The 19,020-nt window shown below is 41.0% G+C and overlaps 1 protein-coding gene across 5 annotated transcripts in view; it reads right to left on the reverse strand.

The window, feature by feature from the left end:
- Klf8 (KLF transcription factor 8) overlaps positions 1–19,020 on the reverse strand; it is a 174,830-nt gene that overhangs the window by 22,126 nt on the left and 133,684 nt on the right. For 4 of the 5 annotated variants that reach the window (XM_085837946.1, XM_085837945.1, XM_085837944.1 and 1 more), the window contains one exon: positions 3,814–3,887. In XM_085837946.1, coding sequence (XP_085694072.1) covers positions 3,814–3,885 — 72 coding nt within the window. In that variant the 5' untranslated portion in view covers positions 3,886–3,887. Of the gene's footprint in view, positions 1–3,813; positions 3,888–13,946; positions 14,135–14,465; positions 14,587–19,020 lie in introns of those variants that run through there. The other variant, XM_021154097.3, reaches the window with a different exon arrangement.

Genomic DNA, 19,020 nt, shown 5'->3' on the forward strand with positions numbered 1-19,020 from the left:
AGTATCTAGCTTGAAACTGAAAGTAAAGAAAAAAGGAGCAAATAATTTCTTTTTGTGTATGATTGCTTTAAATGACATGATCAAAATTATTTTAACAACTACATTTTTGTAATATATATTAGAAAAGTAACATTATACCAAGCTGAAGAATGGTCGGTCACCCAAAAATGATTTGCTCACATCTTAGTGCCCAGAATCAATGAATATCACCAATTTGGGAAAAGGATCATTGCATATAGAATTATGGATTTTTTTAAGACAGGGTCTCTCTGTAGCCCCGGCTATTCTGGAACTCACTCTGTGTACCAGGCTGGCCTTGATGTTACAGAGATCCACCTGCCTCTAACTCTGGAGTGCTGGGATTATTAAAGGCGTGCGCCACCACTAGACAGAATTATAGATCCTAAAGCAACCATTCTGGAATACCTAAATGGTGGGATTTAGTGGTCAGTATCTTTATAAGGACTACAAAATAAGATGATGTGAACACACAATCAGATAGCAGAGTGATAGGGCCATATGCCAAGGAATGCCTACACCTACCAGATGTGTGAAAAGAGAAGGAACTTTTTCTCTAACATGTACATTTTGATAGTCCAGGACAGTGGAGCAACATTCTTTGAGATGTCTGTTCCTAGGATTCTTCAAGAATAGATCTCTGTTATCTTATTAGCCATACTGGCCAGCTCACAACTACCTGAAACTACTTCAGCTCCAAAGGGATACAATGCTTCTGGCCTCCAACGGCACCTGCACATAGTCACATAAAGACATACATTTACAGTCAATTAGAAAAGTAAATCTTAAAAAAGAAGGACAAAAGCAAGAGAAATGTAAATTATATGTGACATAATAACAACTGAAGATAGTAAATGTGAAGTTTAGGAGATGAAAATCATTGTTAATAAGATATGAGATATTTCCGTGCTGCCACTGACAATACAGAACCAGGAAAAGAGTGAGACTACATGAATGACTGATAGAAATAAATTAGTATTCCAGGAGTATGAGTGTACTAGGCATTTATGGGCATTAGACTGTCAGGGAAAATTCTATAGAAGATATAGAATCTGGGCTCCCAAATGTGGTAAGGATTGAGCAGACTTACTTAGCTACAGTCCTGGTAGACAAAAAGAAGTTTAAGAAAATGTGCCGCTGGGCGTGGTGGCACACGCCTTTAATCCCAGCACTTGGGAGGCAGAGGCAGGCGGATTTCTGAGTTCGAGGCCAGGCTGGTCTACAAAGTGAGTTCCAGGACAGCCAGGGCTACACAGAGAAACCCTGTCTGGAAAAACAAAAAAAAAAAAAAGAAAGAAAGAAAGAAAAGGAAATATGCCATTGAAAGTATCTCTGAAATGTTTGTGTGTGTATGTGTGTATGTATGTACGCATGTATGTATGTATACATACAAGATATCATTATGGAAATATTGTTCATTTGGGGATGTGGCAATTCTTACAGAGTTTTAGAGGATAGTGCGATTTTTGCAGGTGATACCCAGCTATTAAGGAGCAAAGTTTTTTGATGCAGCTTACTTTCAAAGTAAAATGTGGTATGTGTGTGTGTGAGAGAGAGAGAGAGAGAGCGAGAGAGAGAGAGAGAGCGAGAGAGAGAGAGAGAGAGAGAGAGAGAGAGAGAGAAATAAAAGAATATGACAGCCAAATGCTCCATTTATTAGGTATGACTACAGAAATCAATAAAACAGACAGCAGTATGTATGTCCTAAGTTAGAAAGCTTTCTTTCAGTATTATTCTGTATTACTATGACCAAGCTCCAGTGATAATTTGCAACAACTAGCAAGTTTGTGATGTACTAATAGCTTCTAAATGGCAGCAAATACAAAGGTAAACAAGGTATTAAATTCAGTTTAACATCATTAAAACATTACAAGGAGTCTCATCCAAATGCATATGTAACTTAGACCCAATTATATGCCCTAGACCAATCATTCACTGATTAAAAATAGGAGTCATTAGCTGGGCATTATGATATGCACCTGTAATTCCAAAACTTGATAGGAAGAAGCAGGAAGATTACCCTAAATTCAAGGCCAGGCTGGTCTACATACTGAGTACCAAGCCAACAAGGGTTATATACTGAGGATTGATCTCAAGAAAACAAAAAGGTACATATGTGCACATGCGTATAACACACACACACACACACACACACACATTCGGCATATATGACTCCTAAATTAAGGAACAAAAATCCGTCAATATGGGCATGCTACTAGGGCCAAAAAAATCAGATGAGTACTATATAAAAAAATTTGGATATTCAATATACATGCAATTTTGACAGATTTTTCAAGGTAATTCTGACAGTATCTGGGGCTTACTTATATGATGCCTTATAACTCAACAAACAGGCATCATACAATGCCTATAATCCCAGAACTCAAGAGTCCGGCAGGAGGTTTGCTATGAGTTTGAGGGTGCCCAAAGTTATACAGCAAGTTCCAGCTCAGCCTGGTCTATGGAATAGTAAGAGCCTATCTCAAAAACAAACACTTGTTCACATCATTTAAAACCAGTTTTCTTTTCTGTAAAATGTGAACAATGAGACTAGTGATAAGTTGATGTTCTGTGACAATTTAGCAGGGCTATAGTGTCAGGTGGCTGGTTAAACGTTTTTCTAGATGTTTTCGTTTGTTTGTTTTGAGACAGGGTCTCACTATGGTGCTCGACGTGTAGACTAGGCTGGCCTTGAACTCATAGAGATCTAATTGTTGCTACCTCCTCAATAAAACAAGTACTTTACATCACTGTTGGAATAAGCCACTCACATAAAGTGAAGAGGCTTCAATCAATAATTAAAGACCTTCATAAAACAAAGACTAAGCCTCACAGACATACCTGGGAAGATGAAATTCCAACTGAGAAGCTCTCCCCACCAGGTTGCCCTGTGAGCAGTTAGTGGGAGCATTTCTTAATGATTGATTTGGGAGGGGCCAGGTGAGGCCTGGGTTATAAGCAAAGCAAGGGAAAAGAAGCAAGTAGTATTTTCTCAGTGGCTTCAGATTCCTGCCTTCAAATTCCTCCCTTGATCTTCTTTGATTGTGAACTATAAACAAATAAACCCTTTCCTCCGAAAGTAGCTTTTTTGGTCATGCTGTTTATCACAGCACAGGAGAGGCAAACTAGGACACCAAGACCAGTTTTCACATTCAAAGTCGGAATTGCTTTGTTCCTTCTGTTTTGTCGGTCTGTCTATTTTGTTTTGGACAGGATCTCCTTAGTAGCCCAGGATGGGCTAGAAATACCCATTTTCCTGGCTCAATCTGCTTATTATAGGGATTATAGACTTGTGCCACCACATATAAAAACAAACGTGGTGGCACAAGTCTATAACCCATACACACACACACACACACACACACACACACCACACCACACCACACACTACTCACCACTCACCAAAAGTAGTGTACTAGCCAGGGTTCTCCAGGGAAACAGTTAACAAGGAAATAGAGTCAAGAGGATGTTTCCTTAGAGAGAACCTAATACACTGTTCAGCAAGGCTACCAAGAACATTAAATAAAACAAAGCACACAATTCTCACCATACCAAAAATATGGGAGAGTGCTAAATAAATGGTTATGGCTCTTCACTAACGACTATAGGAACATTATGAAGCTGTTTCTTCAAGGTTAGGCAGACCCCTTAGTTGGAACTCACAACCAGACATTCAAATCATTCTGGGAAAATCTACCTTCCTTTATCCCTTCTCAATTCCCATCCATGTCATTTGAAAATGGAGCTTCAGTTCTCTAATGTCTAAGAGATGGATATCCAACACACAAAGCTCACCTGTTTGAATACCTGCATCGAACCACTTTCTGATTTAATTCGGACATCCATGTTGTCTATGAATTTATCCATACCTAGAAAAGATACAAGGGGAAAATAGTTTTTAAAATATTGAACCCAATATAGGCATAGAGTATGACATGTACACTTGGTTTTACCTGTATGTCCTCTATGAACAGCTTTTCAGAAAAACTTTATACTAGAAAGTCATTGAAACATTCTAAGTTAATCTACTCATAGAAAAGATCATCATTTGTCTCTGACTCTAGTTGCCTACTTCCTATATATAAGTCCTTCCCTTCCTTCATCTAAGTGAATCCAGCCGCTCTGACCTATCCAATTATGGTAATTATCAAAATAGTTCTATGGTTTTAAAACCTTTCCACTCCTGGTCCAGTTCTTTTTTTTTTTTTTTGCTAAGGACTTTTAAAGTGCTGTATGGATATCGACCAGAGCAGTATATGTACAAAGCCAACCAACAGACCACTTTTGTCTATACATCTTAAATCTATAAGCTAAGCATAGTTAAAATCAGTTTTCATCTTCCTCTATAAATAGCTGCCCCTCTTACAAAGAGATGGCACTAGTAGCTTCATTCAAATATTTTGAATCATCTCATAAAAAGTACCTATGTTTTCCTCTGCAACAGGTTTTGTTTTTCACAGTTCAATTTCAGTAGAGACGAAAAGAGGTTAAGGATACAAACCCAAATCTACAGTTTACCTACAAACTAACTAGTCAGACTTCAGATTACATTTATGCTTCCTCTACCCTGCCTGGTTTTAACCCTTAGGAACTGAAGACCAGACAGTAGATGACTTGTAATTTGTCCTCACTAGAAATAACAATTTGTCAAGGACAGTATGACTGCAAAGTAAATAAACTTTGTGACACTCCTACAGGTTTTCCTGGCAACAATCAAGCTCTTCTAGCTATTGAGCGCCCCCCTCTGGATTATAAGAGAATTATCTGACCGAACAGGGATTTTTTTTCCCCTGCCATCTCACCTCCTTTCCCAACTCACCTCCTTTCCCAACTTAGGAATTGGAAACTCTTAGCTATTCCTCATAGCACGTCTCACTTCATGTTAACGACGCCACTTGTATGTTTCATACATAACCTCTTCAATTTTTTCTCATGGTTCCGTACATTTTCCCAATTCTTGTTCTTAATGTAAAAGAAAAAGCCCCCCCCTCCCTTCTTTACTCCCCCTTTCTTTCTGTGAGATCCAGATGTTTTACACTGCCTGGAACTTACCTGTACCACAACCTGGTCTCAAACACAAGCAATCCTCCTGCCTTACCCACCCAAGTGCAGGTTAATACCACACCCGACTCCTTGCTCCGTTTTTTGTCACTACCCTGATAAACATTCAAAAATTTGTTGAATATCTACTATAATTTCAGACAATGTTCTCGGGCCTTAGAAGACATGCAGGGGTAAGCGCTTAAATTCAGTTAGATGTCAAAGTTCTCTTTCACCTGGCCCTAACTGTACTTATTCCTTAGTATGTGTTTTCCTCCATGGCCCTATCCCTGGGAGGCTCGATAGAAGCAGTAGGGCCTTGCAAATGATAATGTAAAATCCTATAGTTCTAGATGGTCAAGTTGAGTTGGATAAAGAAAAACACTTTTTCCAGTTATATACAATGTGACTCATGAGCATCTAACTCTAAGATCAATACTCTCTACTGCGTTTTCTTTGTGCCTATATATATATATATATATATATACATATATATATATATATATATATGCTTGACTCAACCAGAGTCTAAACTGGTAGTATTTTGCCTAGTATAGCCTCTGAATTTTCAAATGAAACTGGAAAGAATTGGTTTCAACTGTCAAAATTCTCTAAATTCTCCCTTTTATTTTTTAAAGAAGTGTCCTTGAGAATTACAGCTTTTCCAACTAGGAATGGTTTCCTCAGTTCTTGGCTTTCAATAGATAAAATAATTGATTTTAAATTCTTTTTTATTTTCTGTTTTGTGTTGCTGTATCTTGGCTGCAAATATTCAAACCGCCCTCTTCATACTGCATCTTGTTTTGGACAGGCTCTCAGTGTGTTGTAGCCCAGGTTATCCCAGAACTCATAACACCACCCCCTGCCTTAGCTTCTGAAGTGTTCGGATTATTAACAAGTGCCACCATTACCAGCTCAAAATTCTGTAATAGTAAAAAATAAAAAAATGGGGCAAGAGTTTCTGGTTTCTGAACTCCTTGTAACAATAACCAGCACATAGATTATTGTAGGATTTCTTAAGTAAATAAGTATACAAGTGTTTACCAACACCTAGCACAGATTTTTCCGATTCCCTAGTCATGCTCCTCTCTGTACCCCACCCATTTAGCAGAGTGGAATGCAGGTAGAGGCATACACAGAACTTCATCTTCAAAATTTAAAGGCCATGCCCACCTTTAAAAGTTCCGATGGTAAATTTAAAAAGCCAGTCAAGAGTTCGAGGCCAGCCTGGTCTACAAAGTGAGTTCCAGGACAGCCAGGGCTACACAGAGAAACCCTGTCTCGAAAAACCAAAAAAAAAAAGCCAGTCAAGTCTTACTTGCCCTGTCAATTTTTTTAGTCGAACGGCATACAGAGGCTATCTGACATTTGAGAATGCCTCAACTGGGCCAGGCATGGTGGTGCAGGCTTTTAATCCCAGCACTCAGGAGAAAGAGGGAACTGGATTTCCTATGAGTTTGAGGCTAGCCTGGTCTACACAGAAAAGTATGGGTCAGTCAGGGCAACATAATGAGACCAGGTGCACTGTGACCACTGAGCACTGACACAGGCAGGCTTAATAAGAACCTAGTTCCTTAGGAGGATAGAGCATTTGGACAATGGAAAGAATCACATATACATCTATATCACATTATAATAGGTAAAGGAACAATTTCATATAATTTCCGTTACATTGCACAGATAATGAACTTGGAGGCCTGAGCTCACAGAGTTTAGGAGGACTGAATTAATAGAACTTTTGTCCTCTGAGTCCAATTACAATATACTTTATTACTTTATGATACCCCAAATCTAATGATACCTTCTTTTTAAAAAGGAAAAATGTTTCATAAAAGGATATTAATTTTTAAGATAACAGCCTAATTGTTCAAGAGAATCTTGAGTAGATATCATTCCGTTCTCTCTTCTGACAAATAGTGAAGCTGACGATATATATCATGGGTGAATGTTAGTGTGGAAAATGAGATTGCTAACATATGGTAGCTTCCTACATTTCAAGTAGTGAAGCATTGTGAAAAGAAATGAAGAGACAATGAATGTGACTTTGGGAGACTCGTTGACCCTTTCTGTACACCTGGATTTTCTTCTGTACAAAATACAGATCTGTGAGTTTAACCTACTCCACATATGGTTGTCAAGAAGATATATCATAATGACATGTGGAATTTGCACAAAGCAATTATAAAAATCTCCAGGTAAGTTTTAAGGATTACTCCTTTAATCTGTGTAATTCGGTCAGAAGAAGAAAATAAAAATCACAAAAGGTACAAAAGTATAGTCTAGTCGCCTTGTAAAAATCCAAACCAGTTACTAGCACGACACCTATCATTATTTTATCAGTTCATCTTAACAATTCCAGAGGTTGAAGTTCTGCAGTGTCATTTCAACAAGCCCCAGTCATGTAGGTGGCCAGTAGCATAGCCTCGAGGGGTTTCATCCATTTTGTTCTCTCCTCTCTCTCTCATGGTGGCTCTAGGCCCCATTTTCTTTTATACAAGAATAAAACACGTACTATTGTTGATACCGTATACACACAAAGGAGTACAGGGTCAGAGAGATCAAGCAATGAATGCTAAAGCCATGTCAGATAGAAATGGTCGTCGGGCTGGGATCTGAGTCCAGGTTTGATGTACAGAAGCTCTTTTTCCACCTGAACATATTTGAATACTTTCTTCTAAACATGATCTAGTTATCCCACTCATGACCTGTGGCTACCTGCACAAGACCTGCTGGAACGTCCAGAGTGAATGGAGAAGCCCACAAGGCTCCGCCTCTCAGAAGCTACAGTTGCTGAGGCTGAGCATTCTTTGCGGGTGTGGCCATCAGTGGGTTGCACATGCTCCCTCCAGTAGATGGCTCCACATGCATGCACAAATAGGTAGTAGCCGTTCCTTAACCTTAGAGAGTTGGTTTTTTTAAAAAGGAAAGGAAAAAATGAAGTTGAGTGGGGAACAGATGGAGGCAAATTGGAAGTAGGAAAATGAGAGGTGGATATGATCATAGTCTACTATATACCTGTATAAAATTCTCAAAAATATTTTTTAGATGAAAAAAGAAATACAACCCTGCACTCTGGAATAGTTTGGTAAAGTTGAAAACGATAACAGAGGTACTTTCATACCTCACAATAAGCTTGGTTATTGATAAAGAGGGTAAAGGTGCCCACTTAATTGTGGTATGAATCATAAGACAAAATGTGCAGTGAATGCAACTGGCACACAGCAGTTAAGTTCCAGTTGAGAAAAAGAATGAAACGCCACAGCTGCAAAAACTCATTGATCTGTAATATTGTGGGGTTTGGGGGTTTTTTGGGGGGGTTGGTTTTTCAAGACAGGGTTTCTCTGTGTAGTCCTGGCTGTCTTGGAACTCACTTTGTAGACCAGGCTGACCTCAAACTCAGAAATCTGCCTGCCTCTGCCTCCCGAATGCTGGGATTAAAGGTGTGTGCCACGATCTGTAATATTGTATAAAACCTTACCATATTCTTTCATCTAATAATTATTGGAGAAAATGGAATCTAGACTTTAAATGAAATCCAACTTTAAAATGTTGGCAACTGGCCGATTTTTAGGAGCATGAGATTAGACAAAGTGGCTTGATACCCCCCTGCCCCCAATTTGTATGTGGAAGCTGTCACTCCTGAGGTGACTGTTTATAGATATATGGCCTTTATGGAAATAATTCAAAGTAAATGAGGTCATCTAGGTAGCACGCTAATCACAAAAGAGCAGTCCCCTAAGAAGAAACACAGGAGGCTTCTCCATCTCTTCACTTACACAAAGTAGACAGCCCAGAATGCAGCAATGTGAGGTAGGAAAGCAGTCATCGCAGTACATATATATGCTATGCTGAGACCCTGATCCCTAAATTCTAGCCCCTGCAACTAAAAAACCAGAACTTCTGTTGTTTAAAGCACCCAGTTAGTGAGATTTCATTATAACAGCTTTATATATACTACATAAGAGTTTTCATTCCTATTAGACACACTACAGAAATTTCAAATATCCTAAATGTTGATCAATAGAAAACTGGCTCAATAAAGTCTTAGCGATCTAGTTACAACCTATACAGTCAAAAAGAACAATGAGGCATTTTTGTGAACCTATAGGGAGGTACCACCAAAGTAGATTTTTAAGTAGGAAGAACAAACAGTAGAACAATACTGCAGAATGTGGTAGTATTTGTGTGTAAAAAGGAAGAGATATAATTCAATTACACTCTCAAAAATAAATTTTAAAAAATTAATGAGTTAAAAAGGCAAATAAGCATGTACAGAAAGGCAAAAAAAAGCTGATATAATTACACTTTAATTAAAATGTATAAAAACAGAAAATTTAAAAATGACTCCAGATTAAAAAATTAAAAAAATAAAAATGTTGAATAATATATATGTGTGTATTAATTATTTGCTATACCTCAAATATTTCCACAAAGAGTCATAAAAACTAGTAATTTTAGTTGCCTCTGGTGAGGAAGAAGAAGTAACAAATGGCCATGAACAAGAGGAAGAATTTTCACCGTATAGCCTTTTGTTTATACATCAGGTCTTGGGCCATACGGAACATTACCAATTTAAAATACGTCCATTAAGAAAATAAAATAAAATAAATAATCTGTTCAATGAGCATTTAAAATTTTTAGGAAAAATAAAACATTTATGTGAGCTGTAACTGGTATATAAGGTAATTATTTAAGCCTCTGGCCTAAATTAAGGTTGTAGCAATTTTGAGAATAATGAAAGACAGATAAGGCTGTATATTGTTCATAAGATATGAGAAACACAACTAAAACTACAGTTTTTTCACTGCTTACTATACTTTCATAAATTCTGAAAGTGTTTTCATAAGATTAAAGCAATTATGTTCCTCAATGCCACGCAAGTAGTTTGTACTACCATCTCTAGTCCACAGAGAACGCTCACATGCATAGTTTAAGTAACTTCGTCAAGGCAAGTTGTAGAAACAAGGAAATGAAAAGGGGAAAAGTGTTGAATGAGCCATGGTAAGTCTAGTGGTAAAAAAAAAAAAAAATAGGTTCTATTTCAGAAATGGTAAGCTGGTGGTTAAAACAAAATGTCAAAATGTGAGTGGTTTTTGTTGTTTGTTTTCGAAACAGGGTTTTTCTGTGTAGAACTGATTATCCTAGAACTCAAAGATTTGCCTGCCTGTGCCTCTGGTGGAGTTTTGGGATTAATGGCATGCCGCTACCACTATCAGAAGGCATGTTTGAAATATCTTAGCAAGTACTAGAGTTACATGATTGTACCTTCAAACTCTCATAGGCTAGGGATGTAGTTCATCGGCAAAATTCTTGTAGCATATACAAGACCCTTAAATTTCATTCCTAGCACAGCCAAAAAAAAATCCACATTGTACTTTAAAAAATCTAAATACACAGTTAACATTTTTAGTATATGATACAGAGCACGTAGCACGTTCTAGAGATTTATAACTAACTCCAGACCAATCATTTACATTTTGTCCCCTTCAGATACACAATGACGTTAAAAAGTAAACAACACACTCAAAATTGAAAAACAGCTAAAATCCTTCATTTCAATATATTATTTATAACTATAATGTACCACATCATTTTTGAAATAAGGAACGAGGCTAGGGGATAAAGTTAAATTATGGTTCATAAACAGATCAGAAATCTAACTTCTACTTATAAAATTGAAACAAATGATATCCATATGTAAGCTAGAAAGAAAACTGAACAGCTGATCAATTAGGTCAGCACTGTTAACTGATCAGTTTCTCTTCACTTACCAAAAAGCAGTTTAGTTAGAATAAGAACTTAGACAGGACCTGTGGTGGTGAATGCCTTTAAGCCCAGCACTCCAGACTCAGAAGCAGGCAAATCTGTGAGTTCTGAAACCAGCCCGGATCTATAAAGCAAGTTCCAGGACAGCAAGGGCTGCACTGAAAAACTAAACAAGGAGTAAGACCTTAGATCATCATCTCACAAAATATGTACCAAGTGCTTGCAAAGGAAAGGATGTAAGGGAAAGGTAAGTGGTATGAAGCTGCAATGGTATGGAGTGTCATCAACTAGCTCTGAGTCTCAAAGGGGACTGGGGGCTTAGTTATAAACACAACTAAGCCAAAATGCAGCAGGCAGTGATCAAGGTCCTAGAAAATTCAGGAACAATCATTTAGTTCTTCAAACTAATATTTACAGATGCAAAAGAAAATAAAGTTTTCATAGTAACACATTTTAGGTAGGAATGAGAGATCGATGGAATGCTATAAATACTTATCAGGACACACATAAAAACAAGCATATTATAAGACAGTTTATTTGTCTTATAGAAGAACATATGAAGACAATCTGATAATAGCTGAGGAGATAAGGAAGATCTGTGGAGGACAGGGACATCAGCAGGACTTAAATAAGAATACAAATCTGGTTGGAGGATAAAGAAAAGAATTCATACAGAAAGCAAGCTTTAAAACTTCTCAGTAGTTATAACAGTTCATGCTGATGATAACTGGAGCACTCAGGAGGTTGAGAGAGGAGAATTGAGAGAGTTCAAGGCCAGTTCTATTACACCCTGTTGCCATTTTTAAAAACTCCAATAATACACCAGCTCCTGGTTTCAATGTCTACTAGGGTGGGGAGGTGGCGCGTGGGTGGGGGGGCACCTTTTCCCCTCGGTACCTAACATCCAGTATGCCATTTTGCTAAATGAATTCTGTATTAAGGCATTTTTCCTTCATTCAACAATTTAAGTGAGCCCATAAAGTACAACTGACTCCAAACTAAGGCAAACATATAAATGCACAGGGCTGGAGTGATAGCTACAGGTTAAGAGCACTTTTTGCTCTTCCAGAGGACCCAGGTTCTGTTCCCAGCATCCATGTTGGGCAGCTCACAATTACCCATAATTCTAGCTTCTTCATACATGCAGCATTTACTTTATACGCGTACAAAAAAAAAAAAAACATGTAAAAAAAATAATAATAAAATACGAGAATAAAGAAAACATCTAAATGTATCAAGCATTAATAAGCCCCTGGCAGAGTCGAAACGGATGAGTAGTCAAGGCCCACCTCCTCACATGAGAAACAGGCACTCTAAAGACTAAGAATAGCTGGGCTTCGTACCCTGGAAATTTCAAAAACAAAACAAAACAAAAAAGCAACCAGCAGGAACCACTAAGAGCCTCATCTCTGAAATACACACACTACAAAAATGAGGGTGGCTGCTTTTTCCCCACCAATTTTTTTTTTATCCTGTATGCTCTGAAAGCAAGAGGGTTCTTTCTATGAACACAGAGCTTTTATGCAATTTGGTCTTGAGGACAGGCTGGGTAGTTATATTTATCACTTACACATTTGAAGTTGTATTTCCACCCTTCCTGCATCTTTTGCCTATCTGTCCTCTAAGCTAACCTAAAGGCACTGTGCCTAGCCTGTCTCACCAACAGTTTCCAAGGATTAATTGTCTCTCTCATAAGGGTTACCCCCAAGACTTTGAAGAAGAGGACGAAGTCACTTGTGAGCCACTGGTTTGCTGTTCAAAGGTCTTGCTGGTTACCTCATCGTGGTTAAACCAACCAAAGAATCAGAAGATAGACAGATTAGTGGCCTTTTCTCTTGCAGCCAGGGAGAACAATGTTAAATCGCAAGCAAATAAGGCATATATTCTAGCCTGTCTTTGAGCAAGCTATTCAAACTGCACAGGCCTTCTTTCCCCTTCATCTGAAATGTGCTTTAAGGACAGTGAAGTACAAAGTCTATCAGCAGTGAGCCAGAGAAAACCCCAGAGTAAGAAAACGTGAAGAACAGGGAGTTGGAACAGCCTATATCATATATACCTTCTGAATAAGAATTTTTAATATGCATCCCTCAGAGGAGAAAAGCAGGGTGCATGGTCATATAACTAGTTCATGCTGGTAGAAGGGTTTCAAAGTAGATCTTTTTATTATCACAAACCATCTTCAGGTTAAAATCCAAGTCTAGCGATGAGTCTCTTTTCCTCTTTTCTCCATCACTATTATGCTAAATGACATACAAGTACTTTATAAATTTTTCCTGCAATTACAGTATTAGAGAAAATAAGGTACTGTTCTCCTGGCCACCTGTTACGACATGGTTTAGTTTCTACAAAATTCTTAGGGTCAAAAAAAGTACAAAAAGCTTCACTTTGTGGCTAAGCAAGTCCCTTCACTCCAGTAGTCACAGCAATTCTGGCTGATCTTCCACCTACAGGAACTAACCCCTTGGCCACATCTTAAAGAGCCTAGACAGGGCTATGTTTTGGGTTCCTCCCCCAACCAAGGGGAGCACCCCCCCCCCCCCCCCCCCCCCGCCCCGCCACCCTTACAGAGGGGCTTGTCCTAAGCAGCTCCTCCACAGAAGGGATCTTGCTATCAGTACCTAGAGGGCAGGCTCCCAACTTAACTCTTCCCTTCCCCTCCTCCCTCGTTTTAGAAGCATCTCTAGGTACCTGCTACTGCTTGGGGGAAGGGAGGGGGTGACGTAAGTGGGTTCAGTGCTCCTCCAAATCCTCTTCTCTCGCGCTGAGACTTTGGATGTACAGGGTTAAAACAAACCGTACCACTTAAGGAGGGTTGAGAGCACCTAGACAGGACAGACTGAACTAGACATACCTATCCATTCGTGTCCCTTTTCAATTCTTCCACAAGCCCCCCTGAAGTACCCTTCCTCTTAGTCTCCGCGATCCTTAAGGGAAGTCTTTTTCCATTGAGTTGAATTTGATTCCACATGATGTTCTTACTGTCTTCCGCTTACTCGTCTCCCCCATCCGACTTCACTGCTAAAACCCAAAGCCAAGTGGGTGTGTGCGGTTGGCACGCGGGGTGCGGGGATTAGAACCCTGACTGAAGACTGAAAAGAGTGGTCCTTTCCCGAGTCACTTACCGCCTATGCCTCCAGCCGCCGCCGACTCCTGAAGTGTCCGGAGCTCACGCAGTCCTCTCAGAGACTCATACTCCAGAGCTGATCTCAAGGCAGCTGTTCCCCTTGCACCCGCCCATGTCTGACAGCGCGCCTGGTAACACGCTTTAGCCTTCTCTTCCTTGGTCCCCCACCTCCCTGTTTTCTCCAGGCTGGAAAAGGATAGGGAAAACGAAAAAGGGAGGGAGTCGATTTAGACCCAGCTGGGCCACCCTCAGAACAAGGGAAACAAAGCTTTCAAGCATCCAAGCCCCGAATCGGGGCGGTGGAGCCGACTTCCTAAAAAGAATCCTCCCACTGCAGCCTTCCCTGTGCTAAAAATACAGCGGCTTCTCCGGGGCGAAGTGGCCAGCGCTGAAGCTCCTGCGTTCCCCTTTTACCTCAACCGATTCAGTTCCGGCCAAGCCCATTCTCCACCCACCTCAGAACTCCTCAAACCCTCGCCTAGAGAGCACGGGCGGGGTCCCAGCAAAGCACCCAAACCTTAGATCACGACTTGAACGCAAAGTTGAGAGAGAGAGAGGGGGAGTCAGTGAAGACCCACAAGGAGACAGCGCCAGAGGATCCCCTCCTCGCAGCGGTTAGTGCTGCACACCCGGCGCCTTCCTAAAAAGAAAGGAGGAAAAGACGCCAACGATTGGTCGAAACATATAGGAAAACACCGGCCCAGGGCAGGGACTCCAACGCGAGTGGGAGGCACTCCCGCAGGACCGCGCCTGAGAGACTTCTCGGTGGTACCTGGCCGCCCCACTGGTATACCGCACCCGCGGGTCAAAGCCTGGTGCTCTCCCCAGGCAATCTGAGCAGATGGAGTACATAGCTCTTTCTGTGTCAGACTAGGCCCAGAAGAGAGGTGCGACTATGAGGACTCCACCTAGGGTGGAGTTCCTTAAAAGGGACAAGTGGCCGCTAGAGGGGAGTGGAGTAGGAGGGGGTAGAGATGGGTGGGGCAGAAGAGGCGGAGGGACAGAGGAGGGGGTGGGGCGGGCCCTAGGAGCCAGGAGCCAGTCTCGCCCCTGGCGGCCGTCTCAGTTGGCCTCCTGCAGCTGCAGGTAGGACTGAAAGCCTTTTCGGTGCATCCTTAGTCCCCGGCAGGGGTTTTCAGGCACACTACTTGGTCAACTATCCACCCAGATTTAAGCACTCCAAGGGAGGTTGGGAAGGGTGTGGTGATTAGGAGTAAGAGATTTCTAGGGAGAAAGGGAAGCAGAATGGGGAGTGCCAGTAAGATGGTAACAGTAAATGGATTTTTTTAACCTTCCCAGTTCTCCATGGCAACATGTGACACTAGCAAAGACAGAGGGGTCACAGTGTCTTTTTAGGGATGAAGCTTAAGAGGAAAGAAGAGCTGGGTGAATTTTCTAGCAATAGGAGGTGAGAGAAACTAGGTAAAGATGAAATGATCACGGATTGCCAACAAGAAGGCTTTCTGAGTCTCCCAGCTAGCAGCTCTCCAAGAATAGAGTTCTCAACCCCCTGAGACCGCCTCTCAGCTAAGCATTGGCTAATATCCCTGAAGAACTGGATCCGTAGAATAGAAGCCACCATGTTTCCAGCATTTCCTTGTCCTTGCCTTAAAGTCTGTCTCTAGTTCATTTTAATGGAAACCCAGGAAGTCACAGATAACCACAGCCTCCTTCCAGTGCCTTTTTCCTACCACAATTCTGAGAGAGAGAGAGAGAGAGAGAGAGAGAGAGAGAGAGAGAGAGAGGAGAAACAAAGCGGAGGAACAGAAGGAGCAGCCAAGCAAAAGAAATAATAATAGGTTCCATGTCTTCAGCACCTCATATGGGCAGTTCACTAGGCCAGGTACCATTACAGTCCTCAATTTTCCTTTATTCCTCATAACAACCCTAGACAGCAGGTAGCACTATATTTTTATGTCCCATCAGGGAGTAATGGAGATTGGATTCGGGGCCTAGTATATTCTAAGCAAGCATTCTATCACTCAGTTGGATCCCCAGCTTATTTTTCTTCTTGTTTTTTTGTTTGTTTGAAATAGGAGGTAATCTTATGATAGAGCTCAGGCTAATGCAGCCTAGACTGTCCTCAAACTCACCACTCACCTGCCTCAGCCTCCTTGGTTCTGAGTTTACAGGAATGCAATGTCACACCCAGCTTCAAAAGAAAAAGAGTAAAAACACCAAACAAACCTGAGGGTCACAGCTCAGTATGTGCCCAGCATGTTTGTCCATTTGCTTAATTGCTATTTCTGCTCAGATGTGTTTTAAATGTCTCCTTTTCCTTCCCTCCCCAGTCAGTTCTCCACTAGTAGTTCACCAACTACGCAAATGTTCAAGTCCTTTAACCTGTTGTGATGATCTGGACCCTACCTTTATCTCAAGCGGCAGGGGTTTTGCTGCTCTACTGGACTCCAAATCTCTGATAAGACCAGGCTTTTCCCAATTAATCTCTAGGCCACGAGACACCTTACCTTTTTTGTTGACGTGGCCTAAACTCTGTTCACCTTTTTAAAAGGACCACGTAAAGGCCATCCCCTCTCCTTATTTTGTTACATTTGGAAGAACTGACCATTTGCTTCAGCACCTCCAGGTACCTATGTGTTGTTATAACTGCTTCTCATTATTAAACTATAAAGTCCTGGTTAGGTATCAGGTGTCAGTAGGTCTGCAATGTAGATGCTGAGTGTTATTATCATTCATAGTTACAGAGCAGTAACTAAGTGCTGAACTCTGTTCTGAGCCTCACTGAATCGTTCTGACAGTGGTATAGGTAGGTACCAGCGCTATCATTTTCATACATAGAAATCAAGGGACAAAGATTAAACAGCAGATATGTATACTTGCTACGTAAAAGAATGCCCCTGTTATAGGGGTTTTTACAAGTGCCTCACTATCTCTCTATACCAAATTTCTACCACTGCCTACACACCTGCTGCAATTACAAGGTAAGACTTATTAAGAGGAAGCCACATAATGTATAACTCTATATATTCGTCTTTAAAAAGGGTCACATTATACCTTGTATCCTTATTGTTCTTAATATATAAAATCTAGTAAGTATTGCTTTTAAGAAAAGGATATTTCTCTAGCCTAAGGCTATCTTCAGTATTGACAGAAAGTTTTAGATTCAAGGATGTAAAATTGTGTATGTTCAAGACAAATACACTTTTGTGATGTGAAAAACAAAGATGGGTAGACTTCTGTAATACTGCCATTAATAGCCACTAGAACTCTTTATCTAAGCTGGGCGTACCCTTTTGTCATGGTAAATTCTTTGTTTAATCTACGCAGGTTCAAGAAGATGTGTCAATCCACCTGAAGATAGCCAAACAATTTATACTCTCGCTAAAAGTTTTTCTGGAGACCTAATTTATTTTACATCCCAGATTCTGTCTGCCTCAACTCCATTTGTAGAGAAAACTGTACTGGATGTGCAAATTCTGATTTTGGAAAAAAAAAAAAAAACAAAGTAAATTATTAAACCTTGGATACATAAACTCAAGGATCTTTCCTGTCCCTTTTTCCATTCATTTAGTCGATGAAACACACTGAACAACAATACACTTTTATCTAGGCTAGGTGTACCCTTTGTGTCAGATGGAATGTTGTGAGGGAGCAAACATCAAGAATTAACTAGACATAAGGCTTCTTCGTTTTAGGAAGCACCACGGGCTCCCCTTTTCTTTTTTTTTTTTTTTTTTTTTTTTTTTTTTTTTTTTTTTGGTTTTTCGAGACAGGGTTTCTCTGTGTAGCCCTGGCTATCCTGGAACTCACTCTGTAGACCAGGCTGGCCTCGAACTCAGAAATCCGCCTGCCTCTGCCTCCTGAGTGCTGGGATTAAAGGCGTGCGCCACCATACCCGGCAGGCTCCCCTTTTCTTAAGGGGCTTAAGAAATAAATCAAATAGCAACCCGCAGCATCTTCAACTTCTCCCTTTTCACCTGAAGCAAAAGGGAGCTCTCCTGTACATGTGTAAAGAAGAGGGTTAAATTACATACTGGACTTAAGGAATATGGCCACGAAGCCTGCGGACACCTGGGTCTCACAAGATGCTGCTCTGTAGTGCCCTTCTTCCATTTCATTCTCCTGCTTCCCTTCCTTCTTGAGAAGGTCAGCTAACAAACTATGGGGGTGGAGCCCAGAAGGAGGGCAAGGGGGAGAAGCAGAGGAAAAACCTCAGGAAGAGGCCTTCATCACCACCACCCCTACTGCTCCCAGCAGAAAAAAACAACAACAAATTTAAAATACTTTAAGACCTGTAGCTAAGGAGAAAGGGAAAAAGAGAGTGATGGGTGCCTGGTGGTGGTGGTGGTGCTGCATGCCTTTAATCCCAGCACTTGGGAGACAGAGGCAGGTGGATTTCTGAGTTTGAGGCCAGCCTGGTCTCCAGAGTGAGTGCCAGGACAGCCAGGGCTACACTGAGAAACCCTGTCTCAGAGGAGAGAGGGAGGAGAGGGAGGGGGAGGGGAGGGAGAGGGAGAGGGAGAGGGAGAGGGAGAGGGAGAGGGAGAGGGAGAGGGAGAGGGAGAGGGAGAGGGAGAGGGAGAGGGAGAGGGAGAGGGAGAGGGAGAGGGAGAGGGAGAGGGAGAGGGAGAGGGAGAGGGAGAGGGGGAAGGAGGAGTAAGGATAGGGACAGGACAGGGGAGGAAATGGAGGGGGCCAAGAGGATAGAGCAGCCTGGGGCCAAGGAGGAAAATAAACAGAAAAATTTGCCTCCTCTAGTTATTATTGCTCCTGAGACAACAAGACTATCACCCAAAACAATACAAGAGTGTCTCCACTCCCCTCTTTTTGTTTTCCCTTTGTAGTTCCCCAGGGGGTACAGTCCCCTGCAAGCTCAGTTAAAGGGAGATCTTTTGCCTCCCTGCTAATGTTGAACCAGCCTTGAGTTCCTCCTGAGTTTCAGAGAGTAACAACTAAGATTACTGGTGGCAAAGGACTTTGGAAGAAGGATATCTATTTAGCTAAGAAGAGAAGACCTGGAAAAAGACGAGGAAGCTTGGTTTATAAGCTCCGCAACATTGAGCAAAAGCTCTCCACATCTCAAAGCACCAGTTTCCATATGGATTTCTTTT

This window comes from Mus caroli, unplaced genomic scaffold (genome assembly GCF_978045245.1).
Source record: "Mus caroli unplaced genomic scaffold, Mus_caroli_1 scaffold_5, whole genome shotgun sequence".
NCBI lineage: Eukaryota > Metazoa > Chordata > Mammalia > Rodentia > Muridae > Mus > Mus caroli.